Here is an 18,435-nt window from a genome sequence, read left to right on the forward strand (position 1 = left end):
AGGATCTTGATCTGTAGACTAGACTGGCCTTGAACTTACAGAGATCCTCTGCTGGGTCTGAAGACAGATGCCACTACTCCTGGCTAGTTTTCTTTCTAAAGATTTATTTGTGTGTGTGTGTGTGTGTCTCCAAGGAAGCCAGAAGAAGGTGTAAGATCCCTTGGAGCTACAGTTACAGGCCACTGTGAGCCACTCAACGTTGGTGCTAGGAACTGAGCTCGGATTCTCTGCAATAGCATTATATGCATGGTACTAGGACAGTAAGTGAACAAAGAAGGGACAGACACATGGATAGTGAAGCTGGGATGGGGGGGGTTCTCTAATGCGATTTCTCTTCCCACAACCTGAAACCTCAGTGTATTTATTAGGTACAGCACTGGGGAGGGCTTAGCTAGTCTCAGTAGGAGGTCTTTATGGTTGAGTAGCCTCAGGGTGTTTGGGGAGGAGGAAGCTGCAGTTGCTAGTCTTTGTGGAACACCAAAAATCATCTATGCTTTGGCTCCTGAGAAAAGCTTTGCCATTTCTCTTGAGCCTGACTCATACGGATAATGGCTTTGCCGATTGTCTTATGGGTCTGAGGCTTTGGGCATCCTCGAGATGTGGCCATTCCTATGTCAGCATACATAGTCACTCAGATCCCTACACACATACAGCTAATGGCTGAGCCATTGCCCCTTTGTAGTTGATTTTAATGGGCAGGTTTTGTATAGAGATAAAATTGTCGATTTAGCTAAAATATTCTGAAATTATAGCAGAGACTGTCTTTCGGGTGACCAGTCTGTTGCAGTCACTTAATACCTAGTTCAAAACATTAGAAATTAATATGGTCATAAGAATAATATTAGAGCCAGGCAGTGGTGGCGCACATCTTTAATCCCAGCACTTGGGAGTCAGAGGCAGGAGGATCTCTGTGAGTTTGAGGCCAGCCTGGTCTGTGAGAGCTAGTTTCAGGACAAGCCAGGGTGCTTACACAGAGAAACGCTATCTCAGAAAACCAAAATAAATAAGTAAAAGAATAGCATTAGGAACCACTTTGAAAAATCAGTTAGAAACTTTGGTTATATTCCTTTGTATAATTTAATATTTTAAAAATACTTTTATTTTTAATTATGTGTATGCATGTGCATCCGTGTGGATTTGGCATAATTCTTGCTGGGTGTGGTGGTGTTCACCTTTAGTCCTAGCACTCAGGAGGCAGAGGCAGGTGGATCTTTTGAGTTGGAGGCCTGCCTGGTCTATAGAGTGAGTTCAGGAGAGTCAGAGCTACTACATACTGTCTCAAAACAACAACAGTAACTAAAACAAAAACAAACTTGATCTTTGCCTTCAATGGAATTTACATCTAGTGGGAGAACAATTTGATAATTATAAAAATGTAATCGTAATATTCTCAGTGACCTATACGCCAAACAAATATTAGTGAAGAAAAGTAAAAGGCAAGCTGCAAATGTAACTGAAAAATTTCTACATTTCTAGTTAAATTTTAAAGTAAAAAGAAGTGAAAGTGGTTTTGAAAAGAATGTTAATTTTTAGTATGTGGGGTATGTATGTATGTGGGAGGGTGGTAGGGGGTGCAGGTGGTACATGTACCATGTGGGAGGGCAGATGAAGATGTTATGTTTCTATTGTTCTGTACCTGAAGCTCACTGTTTGGGCTAAGTTAGCTGACCAGGGAACTCTCAGGAGCCACCTGTCTCCAGCCCCCAGTTACGTCCATGCCCACCTGTCTCCGGCCCCCAATGTTAAAGTTACAGGCATGCCTACCTGTCTCTAACTCCCAATGTTACAGCTACAGGCATGTCCACCTGTCTCCAGCCCCCAATGTTACAGCTACAGGCATGTCCACCTGTCTCCAGCCTCCAATGTTACAGTTACAGGCATGTCCACCTGTCTCCAGCCCCCAATGTTACAGTTACAGGCATGTCCACCTGTCTCCAACCTCCAATGTTACAGTTACAGCCATGTCCACCTGTCTCTGGCCCCCAGTGTTACAGTTACAGCCATGTCCACCTGTCTCTAGCCCCCAATGTTATAGTTACAGGCATACCCACCTGTCTCCAACCCCCAATGTTACAGCCACAGCCATGCGCACCTGTGTTCAGCCCCTAATGTGACATTACAGGCATGCCCAACCACACGTTTCTTTTTATGTGGGTGCTGGGATTCTAATTCCACTCTTTGTAGAGCAAGTGCTCTTACCTACCGAGCCATCTCCCAACCCCTGAAATTAATTAGTAATAGTTTTTATTTAAACGTATATGAAAATAAATTCAATGTGATAGCAATATTTGAAATGTGATTCTTTTCTTTACTATATCTTTGAAATCCTTGGAGTAACCATATTTAAAGTAGCTACAAGTAGCTAGTGGCTACTATATTGACTGGAAAATTCTTTGCCCATGTTGAAAATAGTGGCAAACAATAATTCTCAATTGAATGGAGAATTCAGGCTTGATTATCTTCTAACAACCACTTATGATTTCTTCCATGTGTGAGGGAGGCTTTCGAGGTATCCCTGTCTTCATGGTTCATAGTGCTTACATTATCTTATGTAATATCCAGGAAGGATCCAATGATAATATGCAAGGTTTTTTTTTTTTAAATTATTATTTGTTTTGTTTTTTTTCTTGAGACAGAGTTTCTCTGTATAGCCCCATCTGTCCTGGAACTAGCTCTTGTAGACCGGGCTGTCCTGGAACTCACAGAGGTCCACCTGCCTCTGCTTCCTGAGTACTGGGATTAAAGGTGTGTGCCACCACCGCCCAGAGCAAAGCTTTTTTCAACTGCACACTTCAGGTGGAATATATATATATATATATATATATATATATATATATATATATATATATATATATATATATATATATAATATATTGCTGTGTTACAGCTGTGTTAGAGACCATGAGGTCACTCCTGAATGCTGACTCTGTGTGGTGCTAAAATCCCTTTTCTAAGCCGGGTGGTGGTGGCGCACGCCTTTAATCCCAGCACTCGGGAGGCAGAGGCAGGCGGATCTCTGGGAGTTCGAGGTCAGCCTGGTCTACAAGAGCTAGTTCCGGGACAGGCACCAAAGCTACAGAGAAACCCTGTCTCGAAAAACAAAAACAAACAAACAAACAAAATCCCTCTTCTATGAGTTATGCAATAGAAATGCGCTCCTCCAATGACTCTCTTTTGCTTCCACTCAGGATGTGTCTGGTCCGAATGAAGCAGGAAGGCCGCACTGGAAAATACATGTGTCGGATCATAGTTCACTTTATGTGGGAAGACGTGGAGCAGCGAGGCAGAGTGATGGGGGTAAGCTCGACTGCAGAGGCCAGTGCTGGACAGCCGTGATGAAAGAATGTCTAGGCTGAGTCTGAGCACTCTTTTCAGGATGGCTCTGCTTTGAGATCTCTGTGCAGTGTTGCCTAATGTCAACGAGGCAGTTGAGCTTTGGTCTCTTTTTTTGCCTCTTGGGAGCCTGACATACCATGGATACTTGATGGGTCTGTGCACATTATTGTGGTTTGTTGGTATGAGGATGTGTTTGTATACAAAAGAAGATAGGATATGGTGATAGGGAGGGTGGAATGGGGAACCAGATGTCAGTCTAGTTTAAGGACGCTCGCTGCCTTTGACATTATTTCAGTGTTGAGTTAGTTCCCTTTTTAAGTTCTTTGGTTGATCGCTTGATTGGTTTTGATTTTTTTGAGACCTGGACTCCTGTATGCTGGTCATGGATTTGCTGTATAGTGAAGGGTGGCTTTGAACTCCTAATCCTCCTGCCTCTGCTTCCTAAATGCTAGGATTATAGACTTGTACCACCATACCTGACTCTCTCAGTTAGTCCTTAGGGGAACATCTGGTATGGAGCCTGTGGTCCTAGGAACTAAAGAAAACTCTGGTCACTGGCAACCTAGAAGATTGTGGGAAAATACCCACTGAAAATAAATACCTTAGTAAATTCAGTAATTAGCCTGAGAGAGGAGAGTATAGAACTTAACATGTGTGTGTGTGCGTGTGTGTAAAATGATCGCTAGCTTTAGAACATATGTGGTACTTGGTTTTAGGCATGTGTGTTTTATTATCCGTGATCTCATTGTTTTTGTACTCTGGTGCATCTCTCTCTTTGCCCAGCATTGTTTTGGAAGTCTTTCCCTGCTGCACGGGTGTTCGGTCACGGCTGACCTTTATTGTGCCGTTGTCACACACTCTTACGCTATTGTCTCAACCCCCATGTACTTTTTCTTTGTCTTAAATTGCAATCTTTGAGACTTATATCTTGTATGTAGGTGATAGCTTCCTCTTGGGATCCTGGGTTGAGGGTTTTCTTAGGTCTTTGAAGGAACTGTTGGGTAGGACTCACCATAAACATGGGTTTGCCTTTAAGTATCTTTATGGACATTTACATGACACCCTGTGGGGACAGCATGACATTGGTATTTCTGCTCGTTCTGAGAAAATGAAACATCAGTTGTACGTTTTATCATCCCATCTTGAAGTCATGAGCTCTCTCTCTTTAATGTGTGTATATTCCTGAGTGAATGTATGTGTGCCACATAGATGCAAGAGCCCAAGGTAGTCAGACGAGAGTGCCGGACCCCCTAATGCCTTTAATTACACAGTTGTGAGCCACTCTGTGGGTGCTGGGAACTAAACCCAAGTACTCTTCAAGAACAAGTGGTGCTCTTAACCACTGAGCCGTCCCTCGGGTGCCGTACTGAGCTGTTTTTGTGGCTGTCCTCCTGGGATCTTGTTTCCTTTCTCCCACCGTCGTGCCTGCTGACTTTCTTTGCAGTCGAGAGGGCGGTCAGCAGACTAAGCGACTCATTCAGCTGGATTTTCTACGTTCTCAAGTGTTTACTACTCGGTTTTGTGGCAGCACACATTGGACTTAGGCTGGAGTTGGCATCTCAACTCACCCTCTTAGTGATGGCCAGTAATACCCTCTGGCTAGCCAAAGCCTGCGCAGACTGCCAGGTGTTGCCTTAGCCTTAGTGGCTCTTCCATTAAATGAACCTGTTTGGCTTATCTCTTGTTGACTGATCTCTGCTGGCAGTGAGGCCACTAGAACCATGTGAGCCACAGCTGTCCTGTCCTAAATAGCCTAATAATCCAGAAATCGCTGACTTCTGGACCACAGGAATTTTTTAATTGCACCCACTCCCACTGATTTTTCTCGTCCATACATAACAGTAGCTGGCACTTTGCGCCTGCTCCGTGTGCCTTGTGTGTAATCTCCCTCCTCCTCCATCATAAGCTTTGTGAGAGCAGAAACTGTCTTATTCTATTTTTGGTGACATCAAATGGGTAAGTAGGATGAGTTGAGTGAGAGCATAAAATAAACTTCAGCTTCTGCTATATTCTGTTTGTTTGTTTGTTTGAGACAAGTTCTCCTTAGATAGCTCTAACTGGCCTAGAACTTACTATGTAGACCAGGCTGGCCTCTCAAGTACTGGGATTAAAGGTGTGCAGCATGATGCTAGTATACCCTGTTTTAAGGTAACTTATTAGATAAATAATACTTGATTCATTCCTTTCTGGTACAGTCTCACAGGAGTCTTTTAATTTTTTTCTCCTCTGTTTGTGCATTTGGATTGTTGTAGATGGTGTGAGTGTGGTCTAAGGTGGTGTAGTGTACCTACAGTTGATCTGGTGACCTTGAAAGAGTACGCTTGTGATTCAGTGAGTTTCTGACAGGGACAGGGACTCTGCTTTTCCTCCTTCCTTACCTCCCTCCCTTTCTTCTTTCCTTTCTCTCTGTCTCTCTTTTCCAGAGCATCCCAGGCTGGCCTTGAACTCACTGTGTAACCCATTATGACCTTAAACCTCCCAGATGCTGAGATTGTAGGTGTGCACCATCATTCCGTTTTTCTTTGTGCTGGGGATGAACCCAGTGTGTTAGACAAGCACTCCTCAGCTGAGCCGTGTCCTCGGTCCTGAGTTTTCCTCTCTTGTCTCTTTCCCACAGGATCTCGTGTAACCCAGACTGACCTTGACCTCACTGTATAGCCAAAGATGACCTTGGATCTCTGGTCATCCTTTTGCTTCCATATCCCAAGTTCTGGGATTCCAGGTATCCACCATCACATCCAGTTCAGGGTGTCCACTCTTCCAACAACTTCCAGGTTATGTCTGTGTTAATGGGGCTGTCAGTGTCGGTGATTCCCCTAATATAGGCTCCTAAATTGCCTTCACGTAGAGAAATGCCCAAGCTCTGGCTTAGTTACAAAACTATAGCCGGGCGGTGGTGGCGCACGCCTTTAATCCCAGCACTTGGGAGGCAGAGGCAGGCGGATCTCTGTGAGTTCGAGACCAGCCTGGTCTACAAGAGCTAGTTCCAGGACAGGCTCCAAAACCACAGAGAAACCCTGTCTCGAAAAACAAAAAACAAAAAACAAAAAAAAAGAAAGATGGTGTTTTAAAAATAGAAATTTAGAAGAATTGGGTAATTACTGTTGTTGCTTTTTATTATATTTGACACCTCCCTTTCTAACTTGATGGTATAAACAGGCAGCTTTTCTATAGAAAAGGCAGTTGTGTATTGACCCCGTATGTTTTGAGAGTGTGCAGGTATAGGGGCTCTCAGTTTTGGCGTACAGCCTCAGCACTGGGACACGTGGCTTGGGAAAGGCAATAGATGGCATGGAGAGAGCCTGGCCTGGTTCTTCCGCAATGGACCAGTCTTGACTTCCCACACTCCAGTGGACACAGAAGCAGGTCCAAGGTGCTGACTACATGGCTGCCGAGTTTCTTTTCAGCTTTGAAAAACATCCAAATTTGAAGGTGGTAATTTGCAAATCTTTCTGTGTTATTTGGCGTTCCAGGTATACCTCTGTAAGGAAAGTCACAGAAAAAAGTAAAAGCCAGTCAATGTTGTGGTGGTTTTTCTCATGCCAAAGAATTCTTAGAAGCCATTACTTTGAGTGGATGGGTGTGGCAAAGATTGAGAGCCAAAAGTGTCTCTTGCAAACTGATGACGAGTCAGAAATTTTAATCAAGAATTCCTTTGAAACTAGAATTCCAATCGAGCTCATTTGGTATTCGAGTTCTGGTCTCATACAAGGGGAAATTTTGCCTTTCATCGGCTTCTCAGAGCCCAGCTGTGGTGGCACACGGCACAGACGCGTGTGTCATTGGTGCAGCCAGGACAAAAAGCAACTATTAAATTTGAGGTTACAAAAATCACATCGATAATTTAGTGTTCTGACTTTTTAAAAGGAAAAAAAAAGCACCAATATTTCAATATTTGGGATTTAAACCTATAAATTAGCTGTGGAAATAGAGTTCATTATCCCACCTCATCTGGTCTTGTTTTATTTCATTAACTGGTTCTTAAAAACCTTTGTGGGCCGAGCTGCAGCTGAGGAGCTGGAGACCATTTCTCCTTGGGCCCTCGCTGCGCTCCTGAGTGTTGGGAGGAGAACCAGGACTTGACACAGCTGTAAAAACAGACAGCCCTTTGGCCTCAGTACTTTCTCCTGCTGCAGGCAGATTTCAGATGTAAATTTCGCTTTTTCCTCTCCTACTAATGAAGTAGTTTCTTTTGCTGGGTCCACACCAGGTGTGTCCAGTCTTGGGGCTAACTGGGTGCTTTACTGAAATTTTCCATTTGTGACATTTCAACCAAACTTCAAAAACAAACAAAAATTAGCTCAAGGCAGTGGCTCAGAGTGTTAATGGTAACCTTAGGCTGGTGCAATGACTTCCTGTCAGTTCTGCTCTGCCAGCCATGCCCTCCTTATGGCTTACAATGAGCAGGTTTACGCTTTACAGGCCAAGGTGGGAAGAGGCGGGGATAGGCTGTAGTTAAGGAATTAGCTCATTCTCATCAGTGGCCCTACACTCAGATCGTCCCAGGAAGGCTTCGATAGATGTCTTCTTGCCAGTGGTATTCCAAAGTAGGAAGGAACCTCCTGTCGCTACCAGGTCCTCTGCTCTCAGTGGTACAGAGGGGAGAGCTGGTAGGGAGAGCTGGTAGAGAGCCCTGGCACACACTGCTCTCTTCTGCTTTGCTTATCAGTCCCAGCATCCTGCATTGCAAAGTCCTCTCTGTGTCAACTGCTCCACTCACTCCCTGCGGTGTTTTTGAACCTTAAGTGCGGGAAGCTTCTAGCACACATGCTTGGCATTTACTGAGCACTCAGTGAGACTCACATTCCATTCTTGCAGTTCCTGTCTTGTGTCTTCTCTCCATTCGGTGTGGACACTTAGACTGTCCACATACTCCATCTCCAGCGCCTTTACAGGAATGGGATTAGTCCAGTTCTCCCTTGCTGCAAGTACCTTAATAATTTATGTAGCCTTCTTTGGGCTTTTATTCTTTCTCTCTTATGTCATAGTTGTCCATGCATGTTGACTATCTTCTAGATGAATCCCAGAGGTTCAGGAACACATGTATCCCTCTTTGTAGTCTCCAGAGTGCTTATAATTACCTGTTGGCTGGATGGTAACTATCTGAAGAAAGAAAGCAGACAGTTCTGGAGGCCTAGGATAGGTATTGGGGAAAATGGGGTACAAAGATACCCTTTGTGGTCTGAGGATGTTAGTCTGCTGTGTTAGTTTTGGGGAGAAAAAAATGATTACTGTTGTTTTTTTAATTACATTTATTTGCATGAGCACCCATGCATATGTGTACAGGTGTGTACATGCCACACCACAGTATGTGTGTGGAGGGCAGAGGACAACCTGCAGGACTCTGTGTGTAGGTCCTGGGGAACTGAGCAGGTAGGTCATCAGGCATGGCAGCAAGGGCTCTTACTGCTGAGCCGTCTTACCCTACTCCTACTGTCAACTTTTATGTTTGTATTTTCTGTGCTTTTCTATTTTCTATTGGAATTGATTGGTTGTTTTTTTTTTTTGTTTTGTTTTGTTTTTTTTTAAGCCCTAGCTTATAGTGGGGCATTTTATGCTTCAAAAGTGGGATTTGGATATTAACAAGGCTTTTAGATTTTCTGAAACTCTCCTTCCAACCTTCCAAGTCTCAAATAGCCTCCCCCCCATCTTCCATAATGATCTCCAGAAAGGGCCAGGGATGGATAGAGAGGACACTCAGTGGTAGGATGTTTGCTTAGCACCATGTGGAGTTAAGTGCAATCCCTAGTGCTTAAAAAAAAAGAAGAAATATCTGGAATTCCTGTTTTACTCTGCTGTGCTTTGCATCTCCAGGTCAGGATTAAAACTCGGTGTCAAAGGTTTTGAAGGAGCTATGTTAAAGATAATTTTTTAAACTATACATATGAATGACATGAGTGTGAATAACGGATGCTTTGGGCTGGAGGCCATGAAAATCAGAATATGTGTTTATTCTTCGATATCAGTAACTCCCTTGAAGGTTTTCAAATGGCCTGAACTATTGGAGTTGGGTACTCAGGTAGATATTAAGAGAAAATTTTAGATTTTAAGAGTTTGTGTGTGAGTTGGGGGTTGGTGTGCCAGGTGTGTTCACAGAGACCAGAAGAGAGTGTCAGATCCCCTGAAGCTACAGTTCCGGGTGGTTGTGAACCGCCTGACAGGATACTGGGAACTGAACCCAGGTCCTTTGGAAGAGCAAGGGCACTCTTAACTGCCGAGCCATCTCTCTAGCCCCAAAGTTAAATTCTTAGATGGCAAAGTAGTTTTTTTTATTGGGGGTTGGCTCATGAATTTGAGCTGAATCCACAGAGGGTGTCCCCTGGAGGCGCATTCTCTGTCCACATGAGTTTCAGCCTCCAGTCCTAAGTCAGCAGGGGGCATTCAGGAGCTGTCCAGACAGTGGCCAACCCGCTTGGCGCCTGCACCCAGAGCGCTAGTCTGATGGCTGTCACTTTTCCTTCTAAGTGGCTCTCTGGTTCACTCCCCCCCTCAGTGCTAGGGATCTGATCTAGTACCTCAAGCATGCTAAATGAGTCTATCTAGGTCCCCAGCTTTTTGCTTTTTGTTTTTATAACAGGGCTTGCTATGTTGCCCAGATTGGCCTTAAACTTCTTCCATACCCAGACAGACCTTGAACTTTGGTCCTCCTGCCCCAGCCTCTGGGGGATCTTGTGCCACCAGGCTCTGCCTGGACCGTCCCACTTCATTTTACCAGGGTCCTCAAAAGAATTTCTGTATTTGAAATGAATTGCAGCGTGAGGCTCCCCGTGCTCTTGGTTGTTTATCTCTAATGCTGGATTTCCATTAAGTTACAGATTGAGAGTTCCTGGGCTCTTAGTATTTCTAAAGCATCAGAAGCAGAGTCTAAGCTGGGTGGTGGTGGCGCACACCTTTAATCCCAGCACTTGGGAGGCAGAGACGGGCAAATCTCTGAGTTGGAGGACAGCCTGGTCTACAGAGTGAGTTTCAGGATAGCCAAGGCTACGCAGATAAACCTTGTCTCAAAAAACCAAAAACTGAAAAAAAAGAAAGGGAAGAAAGCAAGCAAGGGAATTCTGTCCATTGAGACGTTCAGCGACAGGCTCTTCACCAGCTGGGAAAATGAATCACCCCTTTGCTGTTCTCAGTGCACCAAATAGGTTCTTCCTCCCCTTCCTTTTAATTACATATATTTATCTGGATGCCCCTACCTCATAGAATTTATAGAAGGAACAGTGATTTTATCCCATTTTTTCCAAAGCCCTTGCTGGGGACCAGTGAGAAGATGGCTCAGCAAGCAAGGGCACTTGGTGCCAAGCCAGACAATTTGAGTTCTAACCCCGAGACCCACAAGGTAGAAGGAGAGAATTGTCTCCTACATGGAGGCCATGATAGACACACATGGGGGGAGGTGCTCGGCTACTTCAGGCTGCTCGCACTCCACAAAGCCCCCCTCCTTTAACGCTCCTCTTGCTAAATGCTCCTCGCTTAGCTCTCTTCTCAAGGGAACAGGCTCCCACTCTGGTCCTTGTTTCTTTTGCCTGGTTTCATTTGATATCCCCTGCTCCATCGTCATAACATGGCTAGAGGTGAGCGCATGGCGGACGTGCTCGCGACGGATATAGCCAGCCGGAGTCATTTTCCAGCTCACCTTTCAGGAGCTGCCAGTGCCCCTTCCAAATAAGTCAGAGGACAAATAGCTCATGAAACCATCCTTCCTGCCTCGCATCTGATGTCACCACCATCAGTTGAGCCTCCTAAGGTAAATTCTTAGTCATCCTCGATTTCTGCCTCATTCTCTGCGTCTAGTCGGCTTGTCGGTTACATGCTTCCCATACCTCCGCTGCTTCGCTTCAGACATCAGCCCTGCTTTATTGCAGTCACTTCTGAAGGAATTCTTGGCTATTCCCATTCCAGGCAGCCTTCCTACCTATGATTGCCAGAGGCCTTCGTCCTAAGCCCTGCATCTGATCGCATCCCCTTCATGCTGGAAAGCTCTGTGTGCTCTCGTCACACGGGACAAATTTAAACATCTTGGTGGTGTGTATAGAGCCCTTTGTAGGTACATAAGCCAATGTGTTCTTTTCTTTTTGTTTTCTTTTCTTTGGAGACAGTCTCATTTGTAGCCATGGCTGTCTTGGAACTCCCTGCATAGATCAAGCTGGCCTCAAACTCACAGAGATCCTCCTGCCTCTGTCTCCTGAGTGCTGTCTTTTATTTTTTAAATAAAACATTGAACTGTTTAGATGTTTCTAAAATATTAAATTTTTAAAATATTTTCTTTGCAATTTTTAAAAATTAAAATATATTATTTCCTTCTCCTAGATTCCATAGAATGTGTTGATATCTGCAGCTTATCAAATGATTTAACAAAATGAAAAAAATGTTTAAACCTAAATGTTGGTGCTGGGAATCCAAACTCAGGCCCTTTGGCTTGAATGGCAAGCACTTTACTGACTGAGTCATCTCCTGGCCCCTATACAGATCTTTAAAAAAAAAATTAGATTTTTAAAATTTATTTTAAATATATTTTACCTGTGTGAGCCTGTTGCCTGAGAATGCCAGAAGAGGCCATCAGATTCCCTGGACCTGGAGCTGTGGATGCTTGTGAGCCTCCATGTGGGTGCTGGGAATTGAACCAGGTCCTCCTCAAGAGCAGCCAGTGGTCTTAACCTGCTAAGCCATCTCCATAGCACCCCCTGTACAAATTTATGAGCTAGAACATTCTGTGGTGTGCCGTATGGATTTATACAAGTAACCCACATTAGGTGGGCTAATGACCCTGGTGTCCCTGGTGCTCTGTGCAGCAGTGTGCCTGCTGCCGTCAGTGCTCATTCTTACTGGATGAACGCAGGTGATGGATCGTGCCAGTACCATCTGGTTATGATGGATCGTACCAGTACCATCTGGTTAGCAATCATCTCTGATCACACCTGCGTTTTTCTTTTCCCCTGTGGCTCCTCTCCCTACCACCAGCGTCACCAGCAAGAGGTTCACTATTCTCTCCCCACCCTGTGGTTATGCTCTGGATCTACTTTATAGGAAATTGGGCCTCAGACTCAGACTGGCAGGTACGAGCCTGGAGATACTTTAACCCTGATTTTCCAGTCCACGAAGACTATGTATATTGCTGCTCAAATGCCCCGGATCTGGATCAGTTCCTTCCCATTTCATGGTGAGGAAACTGAGGTGTAGCAGTGTTCAGTGGGTGCCCCAGATTATCCAGGTAGCACACGGAAGCATGAGGACCACAGTTGTGGCGTTCATCTTCTCAGTATTCCCTGATACCAGCCCCAAAATTCCATCTCTCCATCTGTCTTGTTACCAGAGACCAAGGGCTTTTCTTGAATCTGGAAATACCCGCTTCTTAGAAAGACTCAAGCCTGAGGTCCCTTTTTATGTGGAATTTCTAATCCAGTACCACAGAGATTTCCTACTCGGAACTAATAGAGACTAAGGGGGCAGAAAGCAGGTGCAGCTGATGCCAGTGCTGGCGAGACGCTGTCCTTCCCAGCATTTAATGTGGAGTGTCTCTCCATCTTGTGAATTTGCCCCGGTTGATCTCACGGTTCTTTTCCAGAGACTCCTCAGTTATGTTTTTTTAAGAGGAGCAGAACAGGGAGGCTGAGCACGTCTTGAGGGCTGGGCCAGGAGACTAACAAAGGCAGCATTATGCTACTCCTGGCAAGGCCAATAAATGAATTCAAGAGACACCTAGATGTGTTTCTAGAGGAGGGCATGGAGGGGAGGGGTCCGGTGGAGAAGCAGAAAGGTGGGATTAAGATAAATTAAAATGGGGCCAGCCTGCTGGATAAGGGGGTCAGACTTCTTGTTCTACACAGTTGGAAAGTTAAAAACTAACCTGCACCATGTCCTTCATAGTCGCCCTGCCAGACCTTCCCTCTTTAGGGGAAGGAGTTCATCCCTGGCTGTTTCAGCGTGTGCAGCTGTGGGTTATTGCCTGAGTCCCTGGGAATCTTAGACTTCCACCTAAAAAAGAATTTTGAGCTAACTAGCCCAAAGAGTCTGAGATTTTTGTTCCTGTACCCGAAGCCTCAACATCACTTGGGGATTTTTTAAGAGTCAGCTGAATGAGAAACTCTGTGAGTAGGGCCTGTGGTAGTGTAACTGAGTCTGTCCCTTGTTTGCTCAGATGTTTGAATACTTGGTCCCTGGTTGGTGGCACTGTTTGGGTAGTTTAGGAGGTGTGGCCTTGCTGGAGGAAGTATGTCATTATGGGCAGTCTTTGATGTTTCAAAGCACCTGCCATTCCAGGTTTGCTCCCTCTTTGCAGTTCAGGATGTTCAGGATGTGAGCCCTCAGCTAGTTAATCCAGCCACTGTGTCTGCTGCGTGCCGCCTCTACCCCGCCATCATGGACACATAAGCCCAGTTTCTTCCTTAAGTTGAGTTGGTCATTGCTTTATCACAGTAATAAGTAGCTAATACAGGGCCCAATAGGATTTTTTTTTTTTTTTGATTTTTCGAGACAGGGTTTCTCCTTAGCTTTTGGTTCCTGTCCTGGCACTAGCTCTTGTAGACCAGGCTGGCCTCGAACTCACAGAGATCCGCCTGCCTCTGCCTCCCGAGTGCTGGGATTAAAGGTGTGCGCCACCACCGCCCGGCAGGATTTTTATTTTTAAAGCAAGCCCTTATGTTTCAAAACCAGTGGCCCTGATCTGACCCTGTCTTTTACCTAAAGGAGAGCCAGAGAGATGAGTCTAAATCAGAAACTGACTGGGGAACCCAGGCTGTCTGCTTGTCGGTTCTTAGAGCTCTTTTTTCTGGGGTCGGGGGCAAAGTATGGGCTCACACCACGTGATGGTTGAGGACCTGTGCAGTGGTGGCAACCGTGTTCCCTCAGCACTTTCTCTTCGCCGGGCACCTTATGAGAGCTGTCTGGCTTTGCCCTCTTAAATCTGTCTGTCTGCAAGATAGCATCCCACCCTCATATTACAGACTAGGAAACTAGAACCGGGGAAAAGAGTGTATTTGTTTCTGGCAGCAGCTATTATCACAAACTTGGTGGCCTGAAACAACAAATTTATTCTCTCATAGTCCTAGACTCTAGGACCTAGAAGAGAAAACACCAATTTCTCTGGGCTGAGATCAAAGTGTTGCGTGACCTGTGCTCCTTCTGGTGGTTCTGGGGGAGGATCTATTTCTTCCCCTTCTAGCCTTGCTGACTGCCAACATCCCCTGACGGTGACTGCATCTCCAGTCTACCTCTGGTCTCATTTCTCTGGTTCAAATCTCCCTCAGTCTATCTCTTGGAAGGATGTATGGAATTGCATTTAGGGCCTTTGCAGATATTTCAACTGATTCTACATCTTCAAAGTCTTAATCAGGCCTACAGATAGATAGATAGATAGATAGATAGATAGATAGATAGATAGATAGATAGATAGATAGATAGGTAGGGCCGGGCGGTGGTGGCGCACGCCTTTAATCCCAGCACTTGGGAGGCAGAGGCAGGCGGATCTCTGTGAGTTCGAGGCCAGCCTGGTCTACAGAGCTAGTTCCAGGACAGGCTCCAAAACCACAGAGAAACCCTGTCTCGAAAAACCAAAAAAAAAAAAAAAAAAAAAAAAAAAAAAAGATAGGTAGGTAGGTAGATAGATAGATAGATAGATAGTAGGGCCTTTGCAGATATTTCAACTGATTCTACATTTTCAAAGTCTTAATCAGGCCTACAGATAGATAGATAGATAGATAGATAGATAGATAGATTTATTTATTTACTGTGTAAAGTAACATCCACAGATTCCAGGAATGAGGTCTCAGGAGTCTTCTGGAAGACTGTTCTCCATTTAGGTAACAACCAACAGAATTCTCCTGTTCTCCTTGCTCAGCCTTTACTTCCTGCCTGGCTACTGGCCAGTCAGCATTTATTTAAAGTACAAGTGACAGGGTACAGACCATTGTCCCACAGCAACCAAGTCTGCATGGAAATCCTGAAACTTACCGTACTTAGTCTCCAATGTCTCACGGCTTCCCAAGTGCCATGGTCACAAGCAGGAGCTTCCCCACCCCAGCTTGGCCCTGCTTATGCCGCCTGACAAGGCCACTGTTGACAGTTACAGCTTTAGGTTGGCATCAAGATGACCACTACTATCATTTGCTTCCTCCTCTGACTTCCAGAACTCACGTCACATGGCATTGAAGCAACTGGTCCTTACGCACCACTGCTCCTGTCTCCTCCTATTAGGTTGTTAGCTCCTAGAAGGAGGAATTCCATTTTTTTCATTAAACAAAAAATGGATGCATAATTCTTCCAACATTCAACATTTTGAATGTAGTTTTTTTGGCTGATGAGGTGGCTCAGCCACTGAGCCTGATGATCTGAGCATTGACCCTGGGCACACGCGTAGGAGAAGGAGAGAACTGACTCCCACAAGTTAGCCTCTGACCTCTGCGAGCTGCATGTAGCTGTGGCACATGCTCACTACATACATGCACAATGAATAGGTAGTGGTTTTATTTAACTCACAGTGTTACATGCCTGCAGCACTGTCTAATTCCAGAATGTTCCCCTCACCTCAGAAAGAACCCCTGTGCTCATAGGCATCAGTCTCTGCCCCCTCCCCCGCCGCCCCTTTGCCGTGTCTTTGGGTTTACCAGTTCTGAGCTTTTCATCTCAGCACACTGTCGGCAGAACGTAATGTAATGTGCAATATGTAGCCATTGACGTTTGCCTCTTTGTATTGAGTATGTTTTCAAGGTCCCTTTGTGTTGTAGCATGCTTTGCTTTTTCTGTTTTTGGACAGTTGTTCACATTGGACATTTGGGCTGAGTTTTTGTCTGAACATGTTTTTGTTTTCTTGGGATTAACTTGTTCCAGTGGTAACTGTCTGATAGCTTTAATGGGAAACAAATACTGTTATATCAAGTGAATCTAATTCCTAGCATGATATCCATAGTTTATTTATATATTATTTTTTAGTTTGAATTATGTGTTTGTGTACATTTAAGTGCAGTGCCAAAAGAGGCCAGAAGAGGGTGTCGGATGCCCTTGCAACTGTAGTCACAGATGGCTGTGAGCTGCTAGACATGGGTACTGGGACTTGATCTCGGGTCCTCTTCAAGAGTAGTACACACACTCGTTCCTCTTGGCCTTTGAACCCTTGCTGCAACCCATTTACTTATAATGAGATTGCGTTCTCAGAATATGCTGTTTCAATCATGTTTCTCATCCTCCCAGCAAATTTCAGGCTAATGAAGGGGTGGTGTGGGTGCGGTTGAAGGAGGGTGGTCTAGCCAGCCTGGTCACTGTCCGGGTACAGCCTGAGTAAGTCAGGTCCTCTCGAATCTCTGAGGTGAGTTAGGTAATCTCTACATTATTTTCCAGACCCAACCTTCTGCTTTTGAGAGGACTACAAAGCTTGCCTCGTGTTGTGGCCCAGAGCTTATGTTCTGTTTTTTGTTGTTGTTGTTTTAAACAGCAGTTCATCAAACACAAAATTTTCCTTATCTATTGATTGCATTGTGACCTGCTAGCTTCCAGCTACTATGTTAACACAGATAAAAGAATGACTAAGACTTCCTAGTCTAGCCTAGGACAAACATAAACACAGTTATAATACTGAGAAATTACAATGGTTACGCGGCTGAGAATGCCAGAGGAGACCGCTCAGATGACGTTTGGGTGAGTTAGTTTTGCAGAGTGGCCTGAGAGGGCAGTGTTTGACTTCATTTGTTGTCCTTCCTTCTTTTCCTGTGGCGGGGAAAGCAGCTTCCCTTTATCCAGCTGTTTTGATCCCTCTGTCTGATATTTACACACTCACTGACTCGGGGTCTGTACACTACTGTGTTTTGTCCTGAGTACTGGCCACACACAAACCCTCTTCCTTGTTTGGGGGTTTATTTGTCTTGAGAAAGGGTCTCTTTCTGTAGGCTGGCTGACCTGGACTCTGCGTGGACCAGGCTGGCCTCAAATTTAGAGCAATCTGCCACCTCTGCCTTTCCAGTGCTGGGACTACAGATGTGCACCACCACATCTGGCCTCTTCTTTGTTTCGAGAGCACTTCAGACTCAGTTTCTGAGTAAGGAGAGTCATTGAATGTTTGAGGAGTCTTGGTTAGATCTTAATTTTCTTCATAATATTAGCTTGGTTTGGGCTTCCCCAAAGGCTCTGTTGTGCCTCTAAATGTCACATACAAATGTTGTATGTGTTGTAAGTTGTCACATACAAAAGTTAGCAATGTGACATTGTACAATATGATCCACAGCCCAAACTAAATGTTTAACAACTGGCTAGAAAATATATGGAAGGGGACTGGAGAGATGGCTCAGTGGTTAAGAGCATTGCCTGCTCTTCCAAAGGTCCTGAGTTCAATTCCCGGCAACCACATGGTGGCTCACAACCATCTGTAATAAGGTGCCCTCTTCTGGCCTGCAGACATACATGCACACAGAGAGAATATTGTATACATAATTAATAAATAAATATTTTTTAAAAAAAGAAAATATATGGAAGACAGGGTTGGTGAAATGGGTCAGTGGATAAAGGCACTGGCTACCAGCCTTAACGACCTGAGTTCTGTCCTTAGGACCCACATGGTAGAAGGAGAGAACCTAAGTTCTCTGCAAGTTGTTCACTGACCTCTACATATGTATACATACCCTCAAAAAAAAGCTTTTTTTTTTTTTTCCTTTGGAAAAGAAATCTATATGGAAGGCTTTGTTTTCAGTTGCCTCTTCCCAGCCCCCAGCCTTCAGGAGGGGTCACTGTACAGCTCTTTCCATGGTCACTGCTCCCTCCACTTTTACTGGAGGGCAAAACTGGGGCAGAGAAATGGTTTTTATTCTCTTCTGAAAGGTTACAGTAATAAAGGAACTCTTGTTAACATCAGAGAGCGTTGTAGCCAAGAGTTTTCACAGTCTGGCATTGTTTATTTTACATGTAATTTGGAACCTTCTGCACTCTTAAAATATTGGCACAAAAATGTTTTAACTATTGCAGTACTTCACTGGCGGCAACAGCTGTGTGGTGTCAGAGGGGCAGCAGGGCTCTGGGGAGCCATTCACCCTCTTCCTGCTGGAGAGAAGGGGTGTGTGTGTGTGTGTGTGTGTGAGAATATGCACACACATTTGCATTTACTTGAGGGTACAGTACCTCCGC

The 18,435-nt window shown here is 44.8% G+C and overlaps 1 protein-coding gene across 1 annotated transcript in view; it reads left to right on the forward strand.

Moving 5' to 3' along the window:
* LOC130882002 (ubiquinol-cytochrome-c reductase complex assembly factor 1) overlaps positions 1–18,435 on the forward strand; it is an 89,698-nt gene that overhangs the window by 44,838 nt on the left and 26,425 nt on the right. The window contains exon 7 of the mRNA XM_057781875.1: positions 3,189–3,297. Coding sequence (XP_057637858.1) covers positions 3,189–3,297 — 109 coding nt within the window. The remainder of the gene's footprint in view (positions 1–3,188; positions 3,298–18,435) is intronic.

The sequence above is a fragment of the Chionomys nivalis genome, chromosome 9 (assembly GCF_950005125.1).
Source record: "Chionomys nivalis chromosome 9, mChiNiv1.1, whole genome shotgun sequence".
NCBI lineage: Eukaryota > Metazoa > Chordata > Mammalia > Rodentia > Cricetidae > Chionomys > Chionomys nivalis.